General features: G+C 53.9%; 1 protein-coding gene across 1 annotated transcript in view; it reads left to right on the top strand.

Moving 5' to 3' along the window:
- The window catches only part of TSPAN1 (tetraspanin 1), a 7,108-nt gene extending 1,801 nt beyond the window's left edge, over positions 1 to 5,307 (top strand). The window contains exons 3-8 of the mRNA XM_006015764.3: positions 639 to 845; positions 992 to 1,066; positions 1,860 to 1,958; positions 2,583 to 2,726; positions 3,770 to 3,853; positions 4,253 to 5,307. Of these exons, the coding sequence (XP_006015826.1) occupies positions 639 to 845; positions 992 to 1,066; positions 1,860 to 1,958; positions 2,583 to 2,726; positions 3,770 to 3,853; positions 4,253 to 4,306 (663 nt within the window). The 3' untranslated portion in view covers positions 4,307 to 5,307. The remainder of the gene's footprint in view (positions 1 to 638; positions 846 to 991; positions 1,067 to 1,859; positions 1,959 to 2,582; positions 2,727 to 3,769; positions 3,854 to 4,252) is intronic.
- Positions 5,308 to 10,344: the final 5,037 nt, after the last annotated feature.

Genomic DNA, 10,344 nt, shown 5'->3' with positions numbered 1-10,344 from the left:
CCCGCATAAGGGCGGGGATGTCGAGCCGCGGCGGCGATGCAGCCCGCTCTTCTCCGGGCAGGCATGGTGCCCTGCCCTTGCCACGCACGGCTCTGGCCCTCGCTGGGCACGAGGGCAGCCATGAGGCGTGAGGGCGGCCATTTTCTAAAGGAGTGCAGGGGGGTATTTCTTTGCCCTAAATCCCCCGGGCTGGTCGGACTGGGTTTTCGGAGTGGGGAAAACCCTGCTGGATGCTGAGGGGGTGACGAGGGGGCGCGTGAGCCCTTCCTGGCCTGGGCGCGGCGGGCTCGATGAAGCCTGAGCTCCTTGGCCCCGTGAGGCCAAGTTCCAAGATGGCTGCCGGGGCTCCCTCACGGCGGTGCTGGGCCCCTTCTAGCTACGAGGACGCACTCGGCAGGCCCGTCCAGTGATTTTCCTGGCCGGAGGAGCATATCAATTCATGGCTGCTTTCCGTTGATTTTAAAATGAAGGGTCTTCAGGAGCTCCTGTACTCGCAGCGCCCGGGTCGCTCATGCACAGAGACTGTCCTACCGCTTGCACACGCAGTCCCCGTACCCCCTTGGCACTAATCATTAAAGGAGCGTTCCTCTTATCCTCGTCCGAAATAACGACCCGCGCCCGTCTCCCCTCCCTCGCAGCTGGGCGGCGCGGCCCTCCTCGGCGTCGGGATCTGGGTCTCCGTGGATGGGAGCTCGTTCATGAAGATTTTCGGTCCGGTCTCCTCGTCGGTGCTGCAGTTCGTCAACGTGGGCTACTTCCTCATCGCCATCGGAGCCGTCCTGCTCGTCTTGGGCTTCCTGGGCTGCTGCGGGGCCCAGAAGGAAAGCAAATGTCTCCTGATAACGGTAAATGGAGAGGTCTTGCTACTTTTCTCTTCTCCATTTGCCAAGCGTGACTTCTTGCTTGCTGCTAGACGTGCCGGCGCCCCGGCTGGACTCTTGTCTTTGACCGCGTGCTGTAGACATGCCCTAACTTCTCTGTCTGTCTCCAGTTCTTCTCCATCGTCCTGATCATCTTCATCGCGGAGGTCGCTGCCGCCGTGGTGGCTCTCGTCTACACGAGCACGGTGAGTCCGAGGAGATGGAGGATCGGTGATCTGGTAACGGGACCCACCATGGGGCTAGGATGATGCAGTGCCTCTCCGATCCCAAGGCTTAAATTTAAAAGGGAAAAGGGGAGCGACGCATCTCGGCGCGCTCCCAGCGAGCCGGGGTGGTGCTGCATGGCCGGATCCGCACGGGGTGCCCGGGGGGAGCTTGCTCGATGGGAGAGTGTCTACAGCTTGGGTTTCTCCCGGTATTATCCCCACTGCCTTCCAGACTTGCTTCCCACAGTCCATTTTGCATGCCGTGGTGCAATGCAGCTCGGTTGGCGGACGCCCTCCCCGCTCGCTTGAAACAATAGCGTATCCATTGCAGCGTGGGACTCGGAAGAACAATAGTAGTTGCCTTGGACGTTGCCAACAAAATCCGAAATGCAAACATCGGGGCCCTGTGTGCATGTCAACAAATGGGAACGTCCTGTGCTGCCAGCGAGGGCCGTGACCAGTGGGTTGGAGGACATTTTGTTCCTGTTAATGCTTCCTTTATGGGGCCCTTTGCAGATTTATTACCTGTCCTAGTCTGGTTGTGAAGTGAGGCTGTTTAGGGTGACGAGGCTCAGCTTCCCCTTCGGCCTGGGGGGAGCAGATCTGTCCTCCCCACATGCCTGCCATCTTGCCTGCCTTGCTCCTACCCTCGGGCCAGCATATTGGGGTGCTGCTCTTCCGGGCAGTGAGCCCGAGGAGAACGGCCCACTCCATCCCCACTTCTAAGGGTGTCCGTCTAATGCCAACCTCTGCATCTTCTTGTCCTCGTTAGGCGGAGACCTTGCTGACGGCCACGGTCACGCCAGTGCTGAAGGACAACTACGGGAAGTCTTCGGACATCACCCAGATCTGGAACACCACCATGGAAGAGGTAAGCGGGGCTGCCGGGAGCACCCCGTGTCCCGGGAAAGAAGACCCTGTCCCATGTGGGGCGATGCAGAGCGCCGCCTGCTGGGCAGCCATGGCCACTGCAGCGGTGACCCAAGAGGCTCTGCGGGCTCCACTCCCGCTTGGTGCTGTGATGGAGAGCCTGGGGGGAGCAGGCTTTGCTGCAAATAGCTTCATAAGGAGGACCTCTAGATGCCCTCTTTCTCCCCCCCGCCGATGGTGTTGGCATGACATGGTCCCACTTCATTAGGCGAGTGTTTTAATCCCTGGGTTAATACTAAAGTGCAACAAAACTGTTAGAGCAAGTGTTGCGTGCTGGGCCTGGGGAGGGGGAAGGACAAGGGGCTCTGAGGGAGTTGGAGATGGCCCCCCTCTCCTTGATACCAACTATGTTGCTCCCAGACTCTTATTCCCCTCTTGCCTTTTTGATTTCGGCCTGTGCAAGGTTGCAGCTGCCCCATATGGCTTCATCCTCTGTGCAAATCCACTTCGTTCAGGGGGTGGTTTGTGCATCTGGGACCTGTTTGGCTTTTTTTGGGGGGGAGGGCTGGCTCTGAGTGCTGTTGTGGAGCTGGGTGTCTCATACCGTCTGCTTTCTTCCTCCTAGCTGCACTGCTGTGGCCTGACAAACTACACGGACTTCACCAACTCTCCCTACTACAACAACAACGGCCAAATGTACCCAAGCTACTGCTGCCCCAAGGGTATAAGCAGATGCAATGAGACCCTTGCAGACACAGAACATGTCCCGGTATGCATGCAGCATCTCTTTCTTTCTTTTTAAAATGGTTCTTGGGTGGTAAATGGGAGCTGACCCTGTTGACATCTGTGGCCTGGTCACACTAGAGACCCCTAGTATGCATCTACCCTGAATTGATCTGCTGGCCAATGCATTCTCCAGTGGCTCACCCTAAAAAGTTTTTATAGGGTCAAGGAAGGACCCACTGAAGTTGGTGGGAGGGTGGTGTGTGTAGATGTCCCAATGCACAGCGGTGCTTTGCAGAGGCCAGAGGATGCATTTCATGTGCCTAACATCGGCACAGTAACGAAGACCACATCCCCTTTCCAAGTACTCGCATGCAAAAGCTATGGAGGAGTTGGCCTTATTACTATATGGCTGAATCCTCAGACATGGAGAGCTGAAGATGTCTTCCAGATTTCTGGATCCCTTGGAATGAAAACCACTGATCTGCCATTCCTAACCCTATCTGCCTAGCCCCACAAATCCCCCTCCTTATGGCTTGGAGCATGTGGTGGGATGATCCCAGAGCTCAGTGTACAGGGGGGTCAGGGATTTTATGACTGAGGAAACGGCACATGCCACTTCTGGCCTGGCTGGTATTGCAGTCTGGGACTAAAATGAGGTGTCAAGGAGCACATGGCAGCTTTTTTTAGCTCCCCATTTGTATGAGCAAGCAGTGCATTGCCAGAGCCCAGCAGTCCATGTTTCGGCCCTGTCAAGTGCAGTGCTAGAAACCTAGTGGGAGCAGCTAAGATTGACTGCTCCAAGCACCCAAAAACCCCTGGGAGCAGTCAAATGTTGCTCAACTCTCTGCAAATGCAGATGACAAACTGGGTGGGAGCAGGCAGTATGCTGATGGGTCAAGTGTGCTGTTTGCCACACTTGCTGCCTCTAGGCCAGTGCACAACTTCTTTTTTTGGATATCCTTGGAAAGCATCCAACAGGTAGCTTTTATGCAGCCATTCAGCTGGACTCCAGCTAGCTCTTGTCTTGCATGACTGGCACTTTCTAACCGGATGGGTTTGGTGTTTTTTTTTTTTTTTTTCCCCCAGGGTTGCTTTGAGCAGCTGCTGAAACAAATCCGCATGAACGCCAGTGTGGTGGGTGGCGTGGCAGCCGGCATCTGCGCGCTGGAGGTGAGTTGGCTCCCTGTTAGGGCCAGCACCTGCTACTCTGCTGGGTTTAAAGACCCAGCTTGCCAGGCCTCCACAGCCATCCCAGTGCAGGTGTTCGGCACTTGCTCACCAAAGCTATGCTCTCATGGGCTTGCATGGTGGCCTGATGCCACAACCTCGCCCTGATGACAAGAGGGTTTGAGACAAGGGAAAGGTGGTAGCAGTTACTTGGGGGGACTGGCATACAGGACAGCAGGAGCTCCAGAGCCAGGGGTTAGTGAGGCCTGTAACCCTAAAGAACGGGCAGACACCCAGGTATACCGACTGGGTGGTTACAGCTGCACAATGGGGTGAGGATGCAAAACCAACAAGGGATTCCTGCAGCAGCCAGCTATCAAACCTACTCTTCCTCCTCTGCAGATCGCAGCCATGGTTGTGGCCATGTACCTGTATTGCCACCTGGATGAGAAGTGACACCATCAACAGATCTCTGCCTAGGCTGGAGGAGGAGGAGGAATGACCTAGTTCTGTGTATATTTTCTACGTTGGAAAAATTTTGAGCATTTCTTGGACGCAGTGTTGTCCCATGTCACTTTTCTTTTAAAAAAAAATCTACTGAGCTGGAATCTGTAGAGGACCTGTATGTTGGGGCTCTGTTTTGTACATGTTCTTGGTACGCTACAACCTATAGATGCGTAGAAAATGCTTCCCTCTCCTTTTTTTTTTTTTTTTTTTTTTGTTCCAGCCTCAAGTGCAGAGAAACGAATGGGGACTGAAGGGCTGTGGTTACTGCTCGGGCTGTCCATTTACTCTCCGGCTGGCTCTGTGATCCTCACGTGGCTAGGGAATGAACAGGCCAGATAACAAGTGGCTAACTCTGCCAGCCCCTCCCTCTTGGTTTTTAAAAAAGAGTCTAGTTTTTGAGCTGACCGACTCCGGTTTGGATAGTAGCACCACTGAGCTGGTGTGTGCACAGAAGGTCATCCAGTGGTTGCAGTGGGGTGATGGACTTGCACTGCAGCAGTTGGGGGTAGGATCTGCCTTGAGTGAAGATGTGGGTTTGGGAATGTCACAGTAAGCATCTGCCCAAGTTTTTAAGGTGGGGGCAAACCTGGGAAAACTGATCCTAACCAGAGCCAGAAACTACTGGCAGGAAGGGACTGATCTGAGTCTCACTTGTCCCTGCATCCTTGAATTGTTTGGCTCGCTGCAAACCCAAGTTTCTTTCCCCTCCCCTCCCCTTCTGCCATAGTGCCTGGCATAGCGCTGTGGCACCTTGCCTTTGTCTACCCCACTCAGCCCTGTATTATTTTTATTTATTTATTTTTTTGGGGGGGGTGTTTTTTTTTTTTTTTTTTTTTTTTTTTGTTAACACTGTAAAAAAAAAAAATAACTTATCTGAGCTGTAAATTATTTTCTGAAGCAGAAATGCTGGTACCTGACATGTTCCAATAAACACCTTTTTATCAAAGCTGCTGGTGCTGGGTCTCCTGGTTCTGTGGGGTGCAGGAGTGCCCATGGCTGGCTTCATCTCTGCAGCTGGTGGAGCACGGATGAGATAAGCTGGGTGTGAGTACTGCTCTGTGTTTCCCTGTGCTTTCAGCCCTGGTAATGTGGGCAGATGACCCTTGCACCTCCTTCAGGGGGTGGGGGGAAAGAGTTGCTGTGCTTCCTCCTTCCTTGCTCTGGGGTAGGAGTGGGCAGATGACACAATAGCTGAAATTCCCCCCCCCCGAACGGGTCAGCTACCCACATCTTGGGACTTCTTCAGGCCATCATCATCTCATCCCTCTTTTCCCTGATCTTCCCTTATCTGAGCAATATAGTACAGTTGCACCCTCTGTTTACAGCCATCCTTATCTCCCTGGGAGAGGCCTGGTTTATAGGCCCTGCCTAAGTGGTGTAGGCACCTACCTTCCCTTCCAACCAGGTGCACCCTAGGATGAGGGAGTGGGAGCACTGTTAAGGGGTGGGCACAGATAGCAGTGCTGGTGGAACAGATGGAGGCAATTTTAAGGGCTCTGGGAGTAGGCTGAGAGCTATTATTGTTTTGTTTTGTTTTCCTTGGTATTCTCCCTTCCCCCCCACCCCAAGCTTCATGGCCTCACCTGCACTTAACACAAGCCAGAGCCCAGCAACACCTGCCTTCATAGCAGCCTGGGGCCTGGTGTTAGCCCTCGGGGCATGGAGCAGTTTCAGGATGAAGCAATCTCCTTGCATGTGCAGCATGCACAGGCTGACCTTATCTGCTGCCAGCTTGGGAGTGGGACGGGCCTGTGTAGCTCTCATCATAAACCTCTGGGTGTTTTGAGGCTCCTGGGTTGGACTAGAGCCTGGGCTCTGCACTTTTTTTTATTTTATTTTATTTAATTTTATTTTTTGATCTTGCTCTTGCAACCCTGTGTCCTTGCTGGCACTTGAACTCCTGCAGCCTGTCTCCTTTCTTTTGGGCTCATGGCAGCTTTTGGGGGTGGCTGGTCAGCACATCTGGTCAGTTGTCACCTGCAGAGCAGCCAGGACCTAGCGGCTAGCTGTACAAACTGTCCGCACGTAGAGCGGACAATGGGCAGCTGGTGCGGCACAGAGCCATGGGACATGGGGAGGGCACGGTCTGAGCACTGGAGCACGGTAACAGCAAGTCCTGCTTGGTTGGGATCCCTCTAGGTGAGCACAAGGCTTTGCAGTCCAAAAGCAGGCAGCTGTTAACCCTTTCTGTGCTGCAGCTCTGACCTGGAGTGGGTTAAATGCCTCAACTTTGCAATTCTAGCAGTGGAGGAGACTTCCCTCTCCTGTGAGGTTGAGAGTCTCTCTTCCCTCTAAGTATTTGCTTATGTTGATTGTTGGCCAACAGGTCAGGCTGCTGGAGCTAGCGCTGGCTGTGCTCTTGGCCTAGGCAATTGATGCCTTTTACAGAGTGCAATAAATGCTCCCAGTGCTGGTGCTTCCCAGGGTGACTAAACTCTCAAACCCTCTGACCTATTGGAGGGATTTTCCCTCCCCCCCCCTTCCTGTTATAAAGTTGCCAACAGCGTGAAGCAACATGCCCAAGGTGGTAGAGCAGCTCAGTGGCAGAGGCAACAGTAGAGCTCTGGGAGGTTTAATTGAAATGGCACAGCTGCCCCCAGTCCCATTAAGGGACCTTGTATTTAGACTAATAGCAATGACTCAATTCCCAAAGGGAACCGTCTCCAGCCACCTACCGGGTGCTCAGAGCGGTAAATTCTCCTCTGGGTACTCAGCCTTTCTGGAAAAGGCAAGGCCTGTTTGTACTTCAGTGCTACCCCTTGCAAGTCCCAAATGCCCACGAGCTTTCCAGGGGCTTTACCCCTATCTATCGCATCAATTGTCATCAGCAGTACTGGCTGTGACATGGTGCCGCACCTGCTCCAAAACCCCAAACCCTGCCAGGAGGCAGTGAGCAGGGAAAGGTGTCTCTCCCAGCAAAGCCAGCCAGATCCGCCCTCCTCTTTAAATAAAGAGATAAGAGGAATCCCTGCTGCTTTCATTTGGCTGAGACAATGCATTATTGGACAGCAATTGCTCTAACTGCAAACAGATCAATTGGTGAGAGGCAGAGGAAGGGCTGATATGGGCAAGGGAGGATGCCTGCTTCACAACCACAGACCAGTTGTGTGTATAGGTGGGAGAACAGCCCCTGCTGCAACTCAGCTCTGATCCCAGCAAGTACCTCTGGTTGCAGCTGTCCTACAAATTAATGCCCCCGGGAACCATTTCCAGGGGTTGTGGATACTGCACACAGGGCTTTTCTTGCAAGGGCACTCAGGGAAGTGGCTCTGATATAACTGAAGGGGTGGATTGAAAGTAGATCAAGCTGAACAGCTTCAAGGGCTTGCATAAAGGCTGTGTAGGCTGTACACTCAAGGTACCTGGCATTGGGATTTATTTGCATGGGGAAACTGAGGCAGCTAGCCCCTGGATAGTGTATGGGGGAAGCTGGGGGGTCAGCTAGGTTGGTTAAGTCACAGGGGGCTGAATCCCTGTCCCTTGGCACCCAGGGCCTGGAAAACTCCTTGGACAGAAAGCCCTGGGCAGGGGTCGCTACAAGAGGAGCCAAGGGAAGGTGGAGCCTGAACAGGCCTGCTGTTCCCTTAAGAATACCCCCTCTGTCACAGCCCAGACATTGCACCGACTTCACAGGACAAGGGTCGGCAGTGGGGGGAGATGGGATGGCCTCTGGCTGTAGGCAAAGGTCTGTCAGCCACCGACTTGTTTTGCAGCTTCAGGCTGACCCCTGCCTCAGTTTCCCCAGGCGAACAAGTCGGCATCAGTGCTGAATTTCATAGACATTAGAGCTGGAAGGGACCTTGGAAGATCATTGAGTCCAGCCCCCCGCCCAAAGGGCCGGAAGTCAGCTGGGGTTGTAGGATCCCAGCAAGATAAGCATCCAATTTTCTCTTGAAGGTGTTCAATGTAAGTGCTTGAGCCACCTCTGATGGCAGGCTGTTTCAGACCTTTGTGGGGGATCAGCAGAGGAATGGAGAAATCTGGAGGGAAGGGCTAAAGATAAGGAGTTGGGAGAGAGCAGATCGCAGGGGGACAAGGCAGGCAGCTCAGGTGAGGTTGTCAGGCGATGGTGGTCCTCCCCAAAGTTTATGCAAAGGGTCCTTGCTCCCACTGCATCCCCTGCCTACTGCTGCTCCCTTCTAGCAGCATGAGACCCGCAGGGCTAGCAGGAAGGAGATCACTTTGGGGCAGAGGTTTCCTGAACGAGCCGTGCCCGCACTGAGATGGATTTATTTTTGGCTGGTGGCAGGTGGCGTTTGCCCCCTCTCGCCTTCTGCCGGCAGTAGATTCGTTTCCTGCTCTTGGAGAAGGACCCAAGGCCTATTTCGCCATCCCGGACAGAGACCCAGCGTCGACAGGAACAGGTTGCTTGCTCATTTATCATGGCAAGATGCTGCTTCCCCACAACCGAAGCGTCTTACAAAGAAGGAAGCCGTGCACTCAGGTTTTTAGACAGGATAGACAGCTCTGGAGGGGGAGTTCCCCCTCAAGCCCTTGCTGACCTCTGGTCTAGGGATTAGGGTGGAACCGGGGCAATTTTGGTCTCCTCTTTAAAGCTACGATGCAGCAAACACGAAGGTCAAACAACCCCCTCTTTGGGGCAGTGGATGATTAAATGCGTGGGTTTGGGAACATTGCCTTTCCTGGCAATCTTGATTTTTCTACCTTCACTCAAGCCAACACTGAGATCTCAGTGCTTCTGCTCATTAATGGGTGAGCGGGCAGCTGGAATGCATCAGCCGAGTTCGATGCACAGCCCTCTGCACCTCCGCTCCAGCCACGTGTGTCCAAATGCTGGCTCGCAGGCCGTTTCCTATTGGCCCTATGCTTGGTATGGTGTCTGCGTCACACGGACTGATCCCCCGGAAAACCCAGGGCCTGCCCTCCTGCAGAGGGACGTGGACCAGCTCCCCCACAAAATAATCCTGGAAGGCTCCAGAGAGGAAGAGGGAGATGAGAACGGCATGACTCTAAGCTTCGATGCAGCGCAACACTCATGATGTCCAGCCCAGAAGTCGCCAGGCAACAGGATCTGGCCCCTCAAGGCATGTCTGGCTGGTGATACCAGCTCTCTGACACAGCATTTTTTTCATTTCCTAATGTACAGCACCAAGCGCGCTGTCGCAAGCAGCAGGAGCTGAGTCACTGGCCTGCTCTCAGAGCCCACAGAGTAGGGGTATATATTCATACATATAAAATTTTGCTCCAATGGCCAAATCAGTTCCAGATTCAGTTGGGCAAAGCCCAATAGTTCAGTTCCAAATCTCGCTGAGCAGAGCTCAGTCGTTCACGTCTGCTCCAAATCCATGACAGGCGTCCTACATGCAAGCCCGGAGACCCCTGGTCTCACTTGCCAAAAGGCCGGGGGGGGGCATGAATGCAGTCCCCCATTGCCACAAAATCGTGCAGGGGTTAGCCTGTCCGGAGCACAAGGGAAACATGGCATCTCTCCTGGCCACAGTTATGAAACAAGCCCACACCCCCCCCAGTAGCAGCGAGCATTAGAATAAAAAAGCAGCGGTTGCGTTTTCAGAGGGAAACCTGGCACATGCAGAAAGCTAATCATAGGATCGTAGACAATGAGGGTGGGAAGGGACCTCAGGAAGGCATCCAGTCCAACCCCCTGCTCCAAGCAGGACCAGCTCCAACTACACCATCCCAGCTGTTGAGCCAGACCTTACAAACCCCCAAGGAGGGAGATTTCACAACCTCTCTACGTAACCTGCTCCAGCGCTTCCCCACCCTCCTAGTGAGAAAGTTTTTCTTAGTATCCAACCTCAACTTCCCTTGCTGCAGCTTGAGCCCATTGCTCCTTGTCCTGTCGTCTGCCCCCACTGAGACCAGCCCAGCTCCATCCTCTTTGCAGCCCCCCTGCAGGGAGTTGGAGGCTTCATCTTCTAGGAAATGAGATCCCGGAGTGAGGGCAGAGTAAGCCCAGGAAGGAAAGCCCTCTCCACCACCCCAGAGCTCCAGCAAAGCATGTGCCT

The sequence above is a fragment of the Alligator sinensis genome, unplaced genomic scaffold (genome assembly GCF_000455745.1).
Source record: "Alligator sinensis unplaced genomic scaffold, ASM45574v1 scaffold781_1, whole genome shotgun sequence".
Lineage (NCBI taxonomy): Eukaryota > Metazoa > Chordata > Crocodylia > Alligatoridae > Alligator > Alligator sinensis.
Note: the sequence above shows the minus strand (reverse complement) of the source record. Positions and strands in the feature narration are given on the sequence as shown.